General features: G+C 40.2%; 1 protein-coding gene across 1 annotated transcript; it reads left to right on the forward strand.

Annotated features, from left to right (window-relative positions):
- The first annotated feature begins 11,472 nt into the window (after positions 1-11,472).
- Positions 11,473-18,299, forward strand: LOC135260832 (peptidase inhibitor 15-like). The gene is made up of 6 exons (XM_064346454.1): positions 11,473-11,851; positions 12,131-12,454; positions 15,395-15,513; positions 15,953-16,085; positions 16,186-16,301; positions 16,513-18,299. Exons 2-6 carry the CDS (start codon positions 12,143-12,145, stop codon positions 16,646-16,648), a joined length of 816 nt encoding a protein of 271 aa, XP_064202524.1. The 5' UTR covers positions 11,473-11,851; positions 12,131-12,142; the 3' UTR covers positions 16,649-18,299.
- Positions 18,300-18,864: the final 565 nt, after the last annotated feature.

An 18,864-nucleotide genomic window follows, 5' to 3' on the forward strand; every position in this document is an offset into this window, starting at 1 on the left:
CTCCACAGTGTACCAGTTACTGACACCACAATGAACCAGTAACTAAGATCACAATGATCCAGAAACTAACACGATGATGAACCAGTAACTGCTATTAAGATGAACCAGTAGCTGACACCATAATGAACCAGTAACTGCCATTGCAATGAACCAATAACTGACACCATGATGAACCAGTAACTGACCCAGTGATGAACCAGTAACTGACACGCTGATGTAGCTGCATGCACATGTGTGGCTCAGTCTTGAACCCGTCCTGCCAAACCCTGTTCCAGTTAACAGAAGCTGAGGAAAGGGTCACTCTGGGACAGTCGAAAGAAAAGCACTAATTTCCAAAGTAAACTGAACCAAGGAATACAATAAAATATTCAGAAGCGGTAAAAGAATTTTACAAACGCACAAAGAGTTCAGTCATCTGGTCTAGTGCTCATTTCAACAGCACTCCAGTTATAAAATATAAAATAAAACATTAGATACAGTACTGTTTTGCCTGTGTCCACTCCGTTGGGATAAAATACCCTTTTATGAAAGCCTTGCGAAAAACAAATTTGACCCTGAAAATAAAATATTCACACAAAATAATAATAAAAACCATTTTTCCCAGTGTCTGTTTTTTTACCACTCTTTTTGAAGAACCCTGAACTTGAGCGTATGTCTTCACCCTCTCAAATTTTGGATTCTGTCCAAGGCAAAATGAAAAATAAATGTGCTGTTTGTTTGCATCAGTTCTCATGGATAGAGCTCAGCCAGGCTGGGTCTAAGGCGCTAAAACACACCTAGCCATCCTCTGTGTTGCCTATATTTGCATCTTTTCTTCTTTGTTTCCTGGTGATTAATATTGTTTTTGTGTATTTGAGAGTTCATTGCATCTTGCAATTATTCATCATAGGGGCCACTGAATTTCTGCAGTAAAGAACAGAGTGTCCAGGAACTGTTCCTTCTGGCTTAAAACACAGGGGATAAATTACGTTACGTTCTTACCAGACAACTTAATCATGGGTGAATGTCAAGTGATTCATGCAGATGGCCATTTGCTGAAACAGTTAAAGTGAGGTGGACTTGAACCTGCAAGAACCTGATTCTTGGTTCAGTTACCCACCCCCCAAAAAAAGACAAACAAAACAAACAAAATCAAAGCCACAATGAGCATGTGGCTCTTGTGCTGGCTTGTCAGGTTTGCTTTGGACCCACGTGACTACGTTACGTGTATGTGTGGCAAAGGCTTTGCTCGAATACTCCCCACACTGCTTTCCTGACTTCTGAACCTTCCACATCTGTGGACTGACGCACTGTTTTTGTTAAAAAAAAAAAAAGAAAAAAAAGGAAATTAAAATTATTATGAATTAACCATGACAAAAGCAATACAATGTTAACATCCTAGTCGGATATCTTACAGTCATCAACTAGAGTGACGCAGCAGTCTTACGTCTTTGGAAAGTTCCCTCCGCCATAATCTAAAAAAAGGCCTCTTCCATATTTCACTCCCTTTTCTTTTCCTTTTTTTACTTTGTAATGACGTATAACTGACACAAAGCACTATACTACAGCGCACTGAAGAGAGATTGGCCTGCTAAGAGAAGAACTGTACATGAAAATGAACTACCTGTCTGACATATGAGACAGAGTGATAAATGGTTTTGACGCTTTCCGGCTCCAAAACAATGAAACCATGAAGCAGGAACGCCCTGAACAGGAAAGGCCATGACATGTCCGCATGCCAAAACAGACCTTTTAACTATACGTTGATTTTTTCTCTCCAGGGAGATGGTCAGCTGACATTTTTCCTTTTATGGTATTCCACAGATAATTTTTGGACACAATGCAATGTGAATATAGTGGAGAACTTCAGTTCAGACTTATAAATATGACAAAACATAAAAGACAGTACTTTTAATGTTCATTCTGCCCACCTCCTGCGTGTCTCCGCACAATTTGACGGATAGCAATCAATCGAATGTCCAAATGAACACAAGCTGGGACGAGTAATTCAATTGCATTTAATGAGTTTCATGATTTTCTAATTTTAATTTCCCATGTCTTGTTTTTTTGTTTTTTTCTATGAAAAAAAACACTGCTTTCCAGGACGCAACTGTTGACAAACGACTTCAAAGAGTGCTAGCACAAACTACACCGATGACTGAAATTGGAGGACTGTCACATGACTCCTCCAGCCAATAAGGGAAAATCCACATTTGACTTTGGTTAACTACTCAACACAGTGGACCCGGCCACTAGAGGGCAGTACAATTACAATAAAGATAAGAGCAGAACACTCCCCACCTATCATAAAGACGCCATAATTTAGGGAGTTATCAACGGGCCTGAGAATTCAACCCGGACTCAACCCGGCCCGAGTGGGTTGAAGCTCAAGCTCGGCCTGGCCCGAGATCACATTTAAGTTGATTAAGTCCGAGCCTGACCTGACACTAAAAAAAAAAAAAAAAAAAAAAAAACGCTGGTTGGCAACGATAAAAAAAAAGCCCAAATAAAACTAAATGTGTTATATTAAAACATCCACCTGACCTATATTAAATATATAATTTGTCTGTGTTGTGCTTATTTATCGCTTTTGCTTTAAAAAAAAAAAAAAAAAAAACTGATTTGAGCAGTCTCAGCTGGACTAAACTGATTTTGCCAAAAGCAAGCAATTGGATGTTACTACTAATCTTTTCAAAGTTCTCCATGATGAAATAAAATATTTAAGATGTGTTTTTCGTTAGAATGGGATTAACCTTGTTTATTGCTGTGTAGTTCACTTGTTCTTGCTTAATCTTTGTGTTCATATGGTTATTATTGGCCTATATTATCATTATTCATTGCACAGCATACAATACTTGGCTTCCACACATAGACTTTCTCTATCCCTCCTGAGAGAGCAGAACATATTTGCCCGTTGCTAACCTGTTTTTTTATTCCTGATTCCATATCCATCTTGTTATATCTTTTCTGACTTTGATTTTGTTGTTGTAAACTTATCATTGATAGAATATCCCCCTGCCTCCATTCCATTCCTATATATCATAATCCAATTGATCACACTGTTCAAAAAACAATTTGCGCTAAAGCTGTACATTCACTGTATGCTTAGTTATAGCAAACAGGTGAGATTAAAATACTGTAAATACATTTTAACAAATACAGAAAGTCTGAGTGTTTGATTGCCTCAAAGAGTAGCAATCAGCACAATGGACAGTGCTCACATGTAAAAATTCAAGTTAAAAACACACACACACATTTTTTTAAACTGTGAGGACCACACCCAACCTGACCCGAATAAATTATCATAAATTCTTGTCCCGAACCCAACCGTCAGGTCGTCTGATTGGCTCAGGTTGACTTTGAGAGCTCTGTAATTTAGCCTGAAAATGAACAATAAGAAGCCTGTCTGTCTCAGAGTCACTGTCACCTGGGTAGCTTTCCTGAGATAGAAGAAGGACCATTTCTGAAATGGGCCCGAGGAAGTGTTTTGTCACTTCTTGCTTGGACACTTTGACTGCCAGTTTGGGGACTCTTCCATCTACACTGGGGATTGCTTTAGTAGTGAGTCCTGAAGGCCTCTCATACCCATTGACTTGAGTGTCCTTAAGGAGAACGGCATCTCCCACCGTGAGGCTAAGCCTGTCAGAAAGCCATTTCCAGTGTCTCTGCAGTGAAACAAGGTGCTTTTATCTCCAAAGGCTCCAAAATCTGTGGGCAATGCTTTGCACTTGTCTACACTGCCTTCTGAAGAGGTCCTTAGCCTCAGACTCTTCAGCAGGTGAAGAAGGGGGCCCAACTTTTTGGGTGAGAACAGTCGGTGGGGTTAAGATAAATGGGGATGTTGGGTCTGTTGACAATGGCACCAGAGGCCTCAAATTTACCATCGCTGTGACTTCAGCAATGAAGGCTGCCAGGAGTTCATGTGTAGGCCTAGAGGATGAAGCTTTGTATTCAGCAGCAGGCTGTCCAGGACGTGGAGCGTAATTCCAATCTTCCAAGCTCATCCCACATGTGAGGAATGGGGCAGGATGAACAGCCAGGTTCATCATTGGTCACACAGGTATCTCTTAACCCTAGGCTAAGAGTGACTGATTTCCTGCTAGAGAAGAGTGTGAAGTGAGGCGCTCCAAGCTGGCTGTGAGAGGCATTGGTATTAAAGCCGGTTACCTGAGGATGGGCTTCTTTGTTGGTTCCTGGGTCCACCGATTGGAAGGCTTTCTGGATCATGTTCAGAAATGTTGGCCCTTCAGCCATGTTGAGTACGTAAGCTGGGCTGCAGACACTAACCTGGTGCTGTGATCAGCCTGGTTAAGCTTGAGTGGGAAAATAGTGTATTGTTTCGCATGACTTCATCTCCTGATGCGTGGCACTCCGTTATTAATACACACATAAATCATTCTGGCTGTGTTGTGTATGTAACTTCTCATTGCAACTTCAACTCAATGTCTGTGATCCTCTGGTAGGCTACTGCTCCTATAGCCTTAATTGATGCATCTGTAAACATGCAGATCTCCCTACGCCGAGCAGCTGACAGCCAAAAACCAAGTCTACAGTCACGACACTAGAAGCAGTTATAGTTCCTTGTACTTCCACGTCTCTCCCACAGCCTCAGAGCCCCTGCCTCGAGTACGGAACGGCAAACACAAACAAACTGCATACAGTTGATAGAACACCTTGCCTTGTGAACAGTTTCTCGCTATCAGACACCTGGAATGTGAAGACAACAGTGCAAAGCTCTTACCTCAGTCCAACTCTGCACTGCATGATGTTCATGTTTCATTTACAGGTTGCATTCTTCATTAGTAATCTTCTGTATTTTCATTGCAGCAATCTTTGAGTGTATTTGGTGGTGTCATTTGTACATCTGATAATGGCTCTAAGCATTGACAGCTGGCTACAGTGGCCTTGCACATACCCTCTTGACCACTGTGCAGGATTGTGTGGAGTGACTGGAAGTGGAAGATTGAATTTTCTGCACCTCTCAAGATGCAGTTCCTGGCTTCTGCTAAGGCTGCAGCTGCTTCTTTCTCTAGCTGTAGAACCTCCAAAGTGCCTCCTAGGTGTGCCTGTTCAGTCTAGTTTGTGAAAAGGCAACTCGTGTCTGTATGACTCTGGCTAATGCACAGACCCTCGTCGCTGCACTGCTTGAGGAGAGGCTACTTGAGCCTGAGCAATGAGATCTGGAGCTGATCATCTGTCGGGCTGTCATCATTTCTTTCTTCAAAATTGAGTGCTGGGGATATCAGGATGATGGCTTCTCCGAGAGCCAGGACGACATTGATTGACTCTGCAGATCGAGATGAATACCCCAAGTACTGTAGGGAGGTTAAAGATGAAGCTGCAGAATTGCCTTGCTGAATTTAGAGTTGTGTCCTCTGCGAAGCTGTTCTTCACTGTTCTACCCACCGTGTGCGTGTCCCTGTACAATTTGGCAGACAGCTAACAACAGACAGTGTCCAAATAAACACAAGCTGTGATGAGTAATTCAATTGCATTTACTGAGTTTCAGAATTCGCTTATTTTTATTTGCCATATCTTCCTTTTTTCTGTGAAAAACATTGCTTTCCAAGATGTGGCCAGTAACAAATGACTTAACTACACAGTTAAACAACGACTGAAAATGGAGGACTTTTCATCACATGACTCCTGCCAATACGAAAATGCACATTTGTCTTTGGTTAACTACTGAACTTAATAGAGGGCAATATACCAGAGGGCAATACAATTACAGCAAAGATAGGAGGCACAACAATGTTTTCTTTGGTTTTCCAATTGTATAGTTTTACCCACACACACACACACACACACACACAAACACATGGGCAAGCAATCAGTTCTGTAGACAATTAAATTCATTAAAACATAATATGTTTCAAGAACCTTAAAAAGGTACCCTGCTTTGAATTCATTAAGCAATATTAAAGACAGCCCCATGGTGGTTTAACTGAACAACCCCCCCAAAGTCTATTTGCAGTAACAGCGTTGGGGCTAGGCCTTTGCAAACAGATGGAAGAATGAGAGAGGACTGGGTTGGAGACTTTCTGAGTCAGTGTGGGGCTTGAGGCCTGCAGCATGAAACTGAATCTAAACAACATTCTCAAGGTCATCTTTGGTTGGGGGCCACTTAACTGTACTGCCACAATTGGATTAAGGGGCACAATTAGACTCCCGAGCTCAAGCTAATACAGTATACCATGTATTGTGGAATATTTAGGAGAACAGAGAATGTTTCTTTTTTTTTTTGCTAATTAATTACTGTTGACTAAATTAATTACTGGGAAAACACAAGTGGAAAAAGTACCGGTTTTTGTTGACGCATTTAATTGTTCAATTAAAGCGGGTTATTTAACACTTACCTCACCTGATTTCTTGCATGGGCAACACAGTGGTGCAGTGGATAACACTGTTGCCTCACAGCAAGAGGATCCTGGTCATGGCCTTTCTGTGGAGTCTGCATTTTCTCACCGTGTCCGCGTGGGTTTCATCCAGGTACCCCGATTTCCCCCTACAGTCCAAAGACATGCAGGTTGGTTTATTGGAGACTCTAATTTGCCCTTAGGTATGAGTGTGAAAGTGAATGGTGTGTGTGCCCTGCCATGGGTTGGCAGCCTGTCCAGGGTGTATTGCTGCCTCTCGCCCAGTGCATGCTGGTATAGGCTCCAGCCCCCCCATGATACTGGCCGCAGTGTCTCAAACCATCGGACACTGTAGCCAGCCAAGATAGGGGTTGAGAACTGCTAGCCTAGATACTCAAACCAGGCCCTCCAGGCTAGTAGTACTAGGCTCTTTTCTATCCGATACTGAATTGGTCAATTCATGTCAATGACAATGACTGTTGAAGATTCTAGAATTGCCTTTATTCTCTGATGCAAGAGACGATGTTTATATTTATAGTGAAGTACGAAGTACGAGGGTCTTCCATCTTGTAACTACTGATGCAGGGTCTGTGGTTGCATGGTTTGATATGCATTCACGAGAAATGAACACAACAGTTTCTCTCACACAAAACTCACAAGTATGTAACACATCACTGGTGACAAATGTGGTAAGCCACATATTTGAAAAAAGAGGTCCCAGCAGCTGTAGAGTCTTGGAAAAGACAACTTGCCCATGTCCACAATCCGTTGATAACATCTTGAAGACCTGTTTGGAGGAGAACAATGAGACAGCCAAAAAGTTTCTCACAGCATAGAAGAAATATGGGCTTACTGGCTTGCTTGTGTTGCACATATGGTGGACTCGATAAATCAACCAATCCATTTCAACAGAGAGATGGTGAGTGCATTTCATATTGTAAGAGGGCCTAAAATTTTCAGATTACAGAACTGCACTGGCATTGGTGTGGTAAACATCTGTTAACATTTTAATTATTTCTTCCTACACATCTATTCTGTATTTTTGTCCCAATGTATAGCCATATTGGATTATGAAATCAAAATTTGATGGTACTTCTTCATGTACAGTAAAGCTTTTTTGGCAAGAAACGCATCGATCTGTCACATCTTGTGGCTGAAAACTGTTTTTCCAGTAGTTACAAGTTATTTTATGGTACGTTATTACGTCAAGGAGAGAAATATAGAGAGTAACTATGATCCCAAAACAGTATGCAGTGTGTGTGTGTGTGTGTGTGTGTTTGGAGGGGGATTCAAATTCAGTGACACAAAGAAAAGCACATTTGTAAAAAAAACACTCTTCAACAGTTAATTGGTCCACAGATAATTTGTGGGCAGCAAATCAGAGCTGTTCCTGTTCCTTACTATATCAACTGCCAGAAATACACTGCCTGCATGGAGAAAAAAGTTACTCCTGGTACAGTTCAACATTGAGATTGGCTTCAAACCAAAGTACACATATCTGTGCTGTCACATTTTATTTCTCTCCCTCTTGCCAAAAGGCCCCTGCAACCTATTATATGATGTCACCATTTTGCTTTCTTTTTTCTTTTATTATTCTGCTCTCAACAGTGCTTCTCGGGAAATGTGTTGCTTGTTGATTTCAATAATAGATACTGAAAGGAAATTCAAATTAATAGGTAAATAATCTATGTAAAATTCCTTAGATGTGGGTATTTACCTTAATAAATTATCAAATATTTACGTAAGAGTTTGTTTACACTTAAACTTTACACATTATATATGTGCCATGGACTAAGAATTTGAAAATCTGCAACTGAGATGTATTGTAGAAATGTTTAAGCGCTTTAACTTTGAGGGTCAATACAACTTGCTTCCCTAACTGGTAGGCTCCAAAGTCATGAGGTCCCATCCAACTGCTGCACACCTTTGAATGAGCTCTATGCATGTGTTTACCTTTTTGGATATGTCATTAGTCTGAGACAAGCTGACGGATAACATTGACAGCCTTCAATAGCACGTCACCTGAAACATTTTTGAATCGGTGTGACCCACTCATCAGTCTCACATTTCGTGCGCTATTAATGCACAAAAACGGAGGTAAGCTCACTCAGGATCAGCGTGCTTTTCCATTTCAATCACAAAAATAAATCATCAAAATATTTAAAGAGAAATATTGCAGTTTCCCAATTTTCGTTTTTGTAAGACTACCTTCATTTTTTTTCAGGGAATGTAAACTAAAGTATTTCTAAAATAATTTTATAAAAAATACATTTTTGTAATAGTTTTGTTTGAAATCAAACTCATTTTTATTATGTCATTATGTGCTTCCAGATGTTTAAACCGCACTGAATTTAACCTAACTGTAAATGTATATTGCCCTGAGAGGCCGATGCCTTGATTATAGCTTTACGCACAAGGGTGAAGCCTGTTTATATCCCAAAGCACTGACTTCTGAGTGGTTTTTCCTACACACAGTGATTCTGGCCAATTGGTAACATTAGAGTTGGGTGGGGCGCTGTGTTGGAACTGTAACTGGCAAGAGATCGGAGAAAGAGATGAATAATGCTTAACAATACTAAGGCCTGGATTCCATCACAATTTCATCCGTAACTTTGACACACACACACACACACATACACACACAGTTCAGTGAGTACATTCTAGTCAGGGCTGTACTCACTGACCTGTTTTTTGGAAAGAAAACTAAATTATTACTAAACAAAAATATTTAGTGTAAGAAATGAAAAAAGAAAAGAAATGCAATGCCTGCATGAATTTGTCTCTGAAACCAAAGCACATTAGGCATTAAACCGAACCGTCAACTTGCCTGCCTCGTCAGGTAACATGTTTCTGTATTGATGACTCCATGGGAAGTTTGAGGTCAGCGCTGGCCAGGTACCAATGACCTGGCCTAAATAAGGTCAATTTACTGGTTTATAAGGTCCTAATAAGATTCAGGATGTTTCGCAAAAGGGGCGTGACTGAACCTAGTACTGTGGCCACGAGTGTTCAGTGATATAGTATGCAGCAGCTGAGTATCTGGTTATTCTAAAGAATCAGTGGCCCCACAGATATCACAGCATCTTCCCTATACTGTCTCCATTGCACGAAGATCATGGGATCTGTATACATTTTTACAGGCACAGCTGTGTGAAAGTAAAATTAGTAACAAAATTGTCTGAAAAGAAGAAAGCAGATCTGATTCACAGCCTAGAGAGAGCTAACCACTGCACCGTAGTTGGCAGGGGCTGGCACTGGCACTGTACCATAATCACATTACCAGCGATCTGACTTCATCTCCTGTCATCGATGGATACAGCTTCACATTGACTCTGTTTTCCTTCTGCAGAATACATTTGATGAACACATTGGGAATTAATGGTTCCAGTGTCTGGTGTCATAATATGAGGTGCACAAGAAAGAATATCCTTCTAGTGGCTTGCAAGAAATAAATTGTTCTTTATTAACTACCAAAACTTCTGCTTTTTCAATCCACCCACACTTTATAGCTTCCTGAAACTACGCAGACAAAAGAAAAGAGGTATCATGATCATATTTTTTAAGTCTTTTCAAATGAACTCTTTCCACAAAACATATTTCTTCATTGTTTCTGTACCCGATCATTAGAATTTAACAAACTGCCCAGAATATTTAATTATGTTTCACATTAAAGCATTCAGAGAGCATAATAGTCCTAACTTAACAGCTCTTTTTGAAAATGTGTAGATAACATGTTCATTACCACCCCACTAAACTAAATAAGGCTATTCAGAAACCACACCCCTCTGCCCCCCCTTTGACACCAGCCATTGCTCTCATCTTTGACTTCAAGCTATACTGTTAACCGTGACAAAAGCCGGAGAAGCAATGCTAGAAAGTTCTCGAGAAGAACCCACTGTGGACAATAGAGTGTGGACCACACATTCAAAAGGAAAGATCAGTAGGATGACTTCTGTTGTTTTTAGTGCCCAGTTAAAGCTTTTAGTGCATGATCATTTGCTTTGAATAGACGATGGTCGAGGTAATCCGCGAGGTTTGACTGCAGTTACCCCCCCTGCCCTTTTAATAGGTTATCATATGCTACCGCATAATGTCGCTGGTCCTTATCATCACAAACAGCTCAGCTTCAGCTAAAACAATGGACAAGGACCACAGCCTTGTGGTAAGTTCAGAATTCTTTCCTCAGAGCTCCAGAGCTTACCTGTGAGGCTCAGTCTCTAATTTTCTGCTTGCTGTATAGCGACATATGTATGTGTTTCAGGTGAACGCACCAAATATTCTGCTGATGTACAGGTGGATTGTGTATTGTCAAATCACATTTATATGCTAAAAAGTACTAAACAACATTACCAAGGCTTAGCAAACCTAATCCAATAGAAGATGTGATTGGCCATTCATTTTTGACTCATTTAACACATTCATAGCCTACAGGATAACCTATTACAGCAAAGTATACCGCATATAGAGCGGTATCAATGCACTAATATTTCAGTTCAAGGAATTGAGACCCAGGAGTTCGTTTAAAAAAAAAAAAAAAGGCGAAAAGGGCGGGTGGGGGCTTTTTTTGTTGCGTCACCATGCTTTCGTTTTCTGACCAAGTGCCAAAGAAAATGACGACCCGCTGAACAGTTCACGCTCTCGAAACTGGATTTATTCTGGCAGGATAAAACCCTTTTCGATCCAGACACTGAACAAGTGTAATCTTTATAGTGTTATCAACATTACAAAAACAACACGAAATACCCCAAACGAGCCCCAACTAATTTAAAACGTTGCCTTTTGTTATTACTTCTTCTTTAAATAATTGACTATTTACACTGGTCAGAGGCAAACAATAAAAAAAAAAACATGCATTACTTCCTTTATGTATAAAATATGTTTACCTTTTTATATAACACTTACAATATATTTCAGCATTCGGCAATTTTGATATGTTACTGGACATTTTAATTTGGTGTGAGTACCACTTAGTATAGACTACCTATTCAACCATGCATGGCCAGTTTAGAACAAAAACTAATAATAATAGGTCATGTACTAAATACAATAATAAAAAAAGATTTGCTTGATCAAAATCACTGGCTATCTCGCGCATATTCTACCTTGCTTCTCTTTGCACCCATACTCATTGTCACGTTTGAGTTACAGCTGGCAACTTTAAGGGGGCACTTGCTACTATTAATACAGTAGCCTACACTTTTTCCTGAGTTTTCCAGATGTGCAAACGTAAAGCAGATGTTTTGAACGAGCTTACCTCCTGCAGCTGAAAGTGGAAAGAAAAAAACCATTGCGTTTCCCAACTGTCTTTCAGGTGACAGGGAGGGGTTCCGTTCACCTTCGAAGACGGAGCGCGTTCTTGACCCGCAGAAGCTGACTGGATATAAAAACCAGACGATTCCAACAGCAGTCTTAGACTTCCTAAAGGGTTAGCTAGCGCCACACCACAGTCACTCTAACCCAGAACGTAGAATACATCAAGCGAACAGACCTCAGCTACTCTTTGCACTGAGTAGAAGGTGAGTCTCCAGTGATGGTGTGGATGCACGAAACATTTGTACACTCGTGTTTTAAAATGTATTAATAACAATGCTTTTATTTTTAAGGCAACAATCGAAACTTCCAATAAATGTATACTACAAATGGCTTTTTTGTAAACACAGTATAGAGCATTTCCATAACCCGTATATATGCCCAATACATCGCAAAGTGGACATTGGACGTCACACTTTTCTTGACAAGTGAGTTATCTCAACGGTGCTATTAACAACCAGTTTTCTTTCTTTTTCACTTGACAGCTTCTATACGGAATGTATCCACCTGTCGTTCACAAAGACGCAAAAAGAATAAGGATGGTTGAAGTGTGCTTTTCGTTTTTGCTGCTGTTGTGCATCGCCATCGGAGCAAGTGCAGCCGCAAGAATCGATAAATCCAACTCCTCATCCTCAGCGAGTAATTTCTCTGACCTCGGCGGCAACGTGGATCACCGGACGGAGCAGGCGACTGTCGCCAAGACCAGACGGAGGCGTTACATTTCCCAAAACGACATGATTGAGATTCTAGATTATCACAACCAAGTTCGAGCAAACGTTTTCCCGCCTGCCTCAAACATGGAGTACATGGTGAGTCCGGACTTCTTTTCTTCTTTAATTTGCTCGAACCAGTATTCCCAGAATGCAGTCGAAGCGCAGCACTAATGTTATTCTATGATAAGAAAATATTTTACGATTAAAGTAGCTATCTTATGAAAACACAGTTTAGATTGGCTTTTTAAAACTGTATGGCGTCTAGGGGGGGTAATTTAAATAATTTATGAACTGGGACCTTGGACACGATGGACTATGACGGTTTTTGCCTTTTATGTGCAGTTTCACCCACTGTAGGTAAAATTAGCGTGTAGGCGACACGAAACATATAGCCTAGTGCACTCAGCTGTATAACAGTACTGAAGAAAAACATTGCTTAATTGCTGTGCTTAATTTCCCCACAGAATTCAGGACTAGATCTATATAAATAGCTTATGCATTTTGTACCGGGAGACGTAGCCTACTTACTTCATACTATGGTGATCACTGGAAGACTTGGAGTTTCTGAACAGCCGCCGCAAACTCCACAAGAAAAAGAGGTCTCACTGGTCCAGAGTTAGTGGGCGGGTCTTTAGAACGTTTCATATTGGTTTTAAGCAGCACACACAAGTACCCTTGACCAAAAATTCTGAAACAGCCAAGTAAGTCCATTCTTTCATTGCTCTTTTCTGCTCCATTATTATTCTTTTTTAAAAGAAATGACATCATTGCACGTTCATTTCTAAAAACTCCTGCCAACCTGAATTTGGCAGAACTCCCTTTTCCCGACCATGCCAATGAAAATCGTAACGCTCAATGCTAAAGTTATTCTATGTATTACAAAAATTTGTTGTGTTGATCTGTTATTTGGGTAGGTTGTTTTAAGCAAGACAAATAGGGTTTATAATCAGAAAAATCCAGTTTATAGGATATGACACAAGCAACTGTTGGTGTGTAAATACAGAAAAGCAAATGGTTTTCTGACTTGTTTTCTGACGGTCCTATTATGGTATTCTAGCTCGTGACTGCAATGCATAAATCAGAAACAGGTGCATGGGGGCAATATTCAGCATTTTCTGTTTATTATTGTCAAAATATGAATAAGAAGCACCTCCCAGTCCACAAATTGTCAGAAACTTTTCATGATGTTGATAATGTGGTTATTAGGCTACTGTACAGTTTCTTTAAGACTGACCTATGGCCATAGTGCATTAGACGCAAGAGCATACGGGCATGTAGAACAGAAAGTGCCAGTTGTTCCTTTATCATTCCTTCTAAGAAATAAGAAGAGTTCCTTAAATGGGGTAGGTCTGAGGCATTTATGTGACAGTTGAATGTAAACATCCCCTTAAGTTCTGTTTCTTGATTTCTGCACAGTAAATTGTTCAGTGTTACATCAACTTTCACTGCACATAGCCTATACAAACAGACACCTTGCAAACATGAGTTCTCGGTGCATCTTTGTTCTTACATGAATAGAGGACAGTAAGCATATTAATCCTTTAACTGACATATCAATAAAAAAACACCAATATTAAACACCATATAACTTGGTGTGCAGACCTGTAAAAGGTTAAAGTATGATGAGTTTGGCGGTGGTGAGTACAATAGTTGAAATACTGGGATATTACATGAAATGTTTTTTGGGGTCGAAGTTGACTTCTCATATGTAAAATTGTGCATTTACCACAATAATATTTAATCAGAATTAGGTGCAATTGTATTGTTTTTGCCAGTATGAATGTTGATAAAGATAGTAGTGTGAAAACTGAAACCAAATCTGCAATAGGGTGGCATGTGGGTGCAGTGGATGGCTCTGTTGCCTCACTGCAAGAAGGTCCTGGAGGGGGAGGGGCCTTTCTGTGTACAGTTTGCATGTTCTCCCTGTGCCCGCGTGTGTTTCCTCCCACAATCCAAACACTTCCAGGTTAGGCTAATTGGGGGTTGTAGATGTTCCAATAGGTTTTCACAAAAAGGATATCTTATCCACTGCATTAATCCACTAACCAAAATGACTTTATTATTCATGTGACATTATATCTCACACAAGTACAAAAATACATAAAGATGCATACATACGTACATACAATTCATACACTGCAGGCATATGGAACCCAACTAGGTTCAGCCCTTTTTAATATAAGTGTAATATATTTCACCAATATAAGGCCACCATGAGTAAGTTTAGGCACTCAAAGGCATTGATCTTGCAGCCAATAAGGGGGAAAGAAGGGGAGTGCTGTCTTTACTTGCTTACCCTTTACAACACTGTAATTGACATCTCGCTGGTATCCTGGCAACAGAAGTACCTCATTACTGTTGACAAGTGAAGTGAGAATTGAGGTTTCCCAAACTCCTTAATGGGTGGAGCTATAATAAGCTGTCAATCAAAACTCTCTTGTACCAAGTGAAAGGTTTTGCTCTCAACAGGACACAAAAATAGGTATGAAGCAGTGTTTTGGGGCGCTTGGATGGTTAAGCAACCACAATGTGGTGCATGGATGAGCCTCACAGCCTCAGGTCAAATCCAGACCGTGCCAGTGCCAACTGTGGCCAGTAGCTCTAAAGGGGCGGCACGCAATTGGTACCTGTTGCCTAGGGTTTGGGCGGGATCATTTGGATCGGGATCCACATTTCTTTGTTCTCAAGTGTCCCCTGCACTGGGCGAAAAGGGTGCTTGTAAGACTGCATACAAAGCCGCGTACGAAAGGTCTTCCTGTGACACTACTCTGCAAGCTTGGCTGAGGTCTGCAAAAGGCACCGCGTGTTTCGGGAGGAGAGCCGCGGATGTCTGTGTGCTCCCAAATTGGCAGGGTGGTTTTGCTCATGGACCGCGGCTGCGGTCACAGTCAGACATTCCGGATCGGGGTGGGAATTGGATATATACAGCCCTGGATTTTACAGTAAATTTATTTTAAAAGGCAGTGCGCTGCCAATAACGTACTGTATGATAATTCCACCCATTTTTGGTGTTAAGCACGCATCGTTCTTGTACAGGTGTGGGACGAGGGTCTGGCGCAATCAGCCGAGGCCTGGGCTGCCACCTGCATCTGGGATCACGGACCACAGCATCTCCTGAGATTCCTGGGTCAGAACCTCTCTGTCCGGACAGGACGGTACGTGAACCCTCGGTGTACTGTGCATGCTACACGCCTCGTATGTTCACATAAAAGGATTTTATTTCATCGTTGTTTATGAAAGAGTATAATGCTTCATGGCATGCAAAGCTGTATCTCAAACTTGAATTGACATTCAGGGCATGTTATATGAAACAGTATATGGCATTATAGTAATTAAGTGGTGAATAAGTACTCATGCACTGTGGACAGGGTCACTGTCATCTGTAAAGCCACCTCTCTCTGTGGGAAAGAAAGGCTTTAACATGGGATAAAGATAGTCACTTTGTGAGAAGACTGCACTCCACAGTAAATATGCAATAATGGTTTAAAACAGTGAGTCGCCATGGAAACGTGGTAACTGCCCCAGCAGAGATGGCTCCTGGCTACTCACTGTGCGCTCACACACTCAAACTCCAGTGGCCACCGTTCCTTTCAGGTACCAGTCCATCCTTCAGCTGGTGAAACCGTGGTACGATGAGGTCAGGGACTACGTTTTCCCGTACCCTCGGGACTGCAACCCCCAGTGTCCTTTGCGGTGCTATGGACCAATGTGCACGCACTACACGCAGGTAAGCCGCTGGGCCGTGATAGCTCGTTACTGCAAACCGAGCGTGTTCAATGTGAACAGGCCCTGTGAGTGACAGGTCTCTCTCTTCTTCTTCATCACAGATGGTGTGGGCAACGTCAAACAGAGTTGGCTGTGCAGTTCATACCTGCCATAATATGTATGTGTGGGGCGCGGTTTGGAGGAGGGCAACTTACCTCGTGTGCAATTACTCTCCGAAGTACGCATTTATTTATTTATTTATTTTTATTAATTTATTTTTATTTATTTATTTTTCAAACTGTTAATTTTAAAACAGTCTACTCTCATCATTTTATTCAGATAGGGGTGTTGGGGATCAATACCCATCCAGTGAATGTGGGAATGCTTTTGAGTGAAACCACTGCATGTTGAGTGCAGGTGCCCCTAACGTTGTCTTATCTGCCTTTCAGAGGGAACTGGATTGGAGAGGCTCCTTACAGAGTTGGCGTTCCCTGCTCTGAGTGCCCTTCCAGCTATGGGGGCTCATGCAGCAACAACATGTGCTTTCCTGCAGTGACCTCAAACTACCTGTACTGGTTCAAATAAACATTGCCTACATGCAATGCATCCACCACTGACCTGCCAGAAAAATGTCTGTTAAAGGACTGTACGTATAGGAAACGGGCGAGCACTGTTGTGCTGAATGGCCTGTCCTTGTCATTATGTTATGGTATGTTATGTTACGTTATGTTATGTCATGTACGATTGACGATTTAAGCTATGTGCAGATTTTGAGATGAAGCAAATAGACAACAGTAATGCCTTTTCACTCTTTTTAAAAATGTATGTACCATGATAATATATAATAAGATATATAAGTAATATTTTTATAATAATTTCCCTTACATATTATGTTTCATTATGTTGGTAGAGGACAAAGACGTAAGTTAAAAATGACGTGTAAAGTACTGAAAATGGTGCTAATGTCTTATGGCTATGTGAAATTTTGTACTTACTTTTGTACTTTTGTTACAGCGACTGTAATATTGGTGCTTTGGGAAGATGATCATTTCAGTGTGATGCTAAAATATACATTTTATTGGTAAATTAGCAAACATGGGTTAAACAGCAGTGACAGCTGCATGCTTTCACTATTTTGCCCTGTTACCAGTACATCATGGTATCCAGCAGAGCAGTAATAAGCAAATTAATTCCATTTATATAGCTCCTTTTGAGCAGTTTAAAGATCTGAAAGTGCTTTAAGGACAGGGTAACCCTCATCTACCATTACCAATAAGTGGCCTAGACGAGGGGTTGCACAATGTAAACCTTGTGGCAAAACCATCACTATTGGTACAATATTTGTTGAACAGGATGGCTGTGGAGACACACTGAAGATCACATCTCTCATGGTTTACTCATTTATAATAGTAGCCACTACTATAACGTGTGACACTTTGAATTACTGTACATGAACTTTAAACTAAAACCGTCTCTAATTTGAGCTTGCTTGAAGGAGACCGTTACCTGGCGTAGCACTGTCAGCATGTACTGTATAAAGAGAACGTGGTATAGTGCAGTTATAAGCTAACAGTCATGATTTTTTTCTGTAATCATGTCCTTAAATTCGACAAAGGTAATGACATCTGGTAAGATACCTGAACTTTTAATGTTCCTGTGCAGCAAAGATCTAAGTGTTTATTCATGCGATGCAGTATTTTGACTGTTTAATGTGGATATCATAAGATAAGATATGACAGTGTATGTATGAAATATAATTCAGCTGATTCAGTTCATCTCTGGCAAGATCAAAGCAGTAAACATTGTATATTGAGTTTTCTTTTATTGCACCTTATTTATTTGTGCCTTGTCAAGGGAACAAATCTATAAAAGTATAAGTCATCCTTTTAAAATGTAACATGTTTATGATATTGTAGACAGAAGATGGAGCCAGCTGCTTTAACAAAATCAGTGTTAATATTTTATGATGACATTGAAGTCTGGTGAGAGAAATGTCACTATTTGCTAATTAACACATGGGTGGTGGTTTCCTATTTAAATCAGCTGCAGAACTCAAATATTTTACAAGCCTATAACATGTTTTTGTTATCTGAAAGAAATAAGCTGGTGTACAAAAAGCTTTATTGTGCAGAAAATAGAACTTCAGAACCATTTGATATGCACTGAATGTTTCAATTTAGACAACTTTATTTAGTATTTTTTATAATGAAGGTGCTTGTATGTAACCAGGTTTAATATGGAAATATTAAATAAAAGTATTATTTTAAATGAATTATGCATGGTGTTGATCAATGTTACAAAGTGAAACCAAATACAGCTATTCCGTAAACATATGCCTCCATATATAGTGACAAAATAATACATTTCCATGCAGTACTTAACATACAGTACATGACATAACATCTTTGATCTGTAACTTAGTTTTTAAAAACAATTTCTTTCAAACTTGTACAAGATTGTGTTACTCCATTTTGGAACCTTGCCTCATTATGATATCTTTTGTTGCATCTTTTGATATATTTTGGTAATTTGTAATATGTATATCATATGTACAATATATGTTATATATGTTTTACTCATATGAAAAGATTGGTGCCTTTACAACATCTCAAGCATACACACAATTTACACAACACAAAACTTTACCAGAAGTCCTCAAGCATAAATTGGATACGATTGAGTTTAGTTTCACCCTTGACTAAATTCTTGAAGAGCTTGAGATGAAGGATGGCACAGCATAAATGCAACTCATTAGTAGGCCTACATTTTGCTACATCGCATACCATTTAAAGACCAGCCGG

This window comes from Anguilla rostrata, chromosome 8 (assembly GCF_018555375.3).
Source record: "Anguilla rostrata isolate EN2019 chromosome 8, ASM1855537v3, whole genome shotgun sequence".
In the NCBI taxonomy this organism is placed as follows: Eukaryota; Metazoa; Chordata; class Actinopteri; order Anguilliformes; family Anguillidae; genus Anguilla; species Anguilla rostrata.

What these genes read in the sequence shown, in the direction of transcription:
- LOC135260832 (XM_064346454.1), top strand. Translation starts at nt 12,143, where the DNA reads ATGTATCCACCTGTCGTTCACAAAGACGCAAAAAGAATAAGGATGGTT. An exon ending in CCTCAAACATGGAGTACATG is followed by an intron (nt 12,455 to 15,394) that starts GTGAGTCCGGAC and finishes GTTCTTGTACAG; the next exon opens with GTGTGGGACGAGGGTCTGGC. An exon ending in GTGTGCAATTACTCTCCGAA is followed by an intron (nt 16,302 to 16,512) that starts GTACGCATTTAT and finishes TCTGCCTTTCAG; the next exon opens with AGGGAACTGGATTGGAGAGG.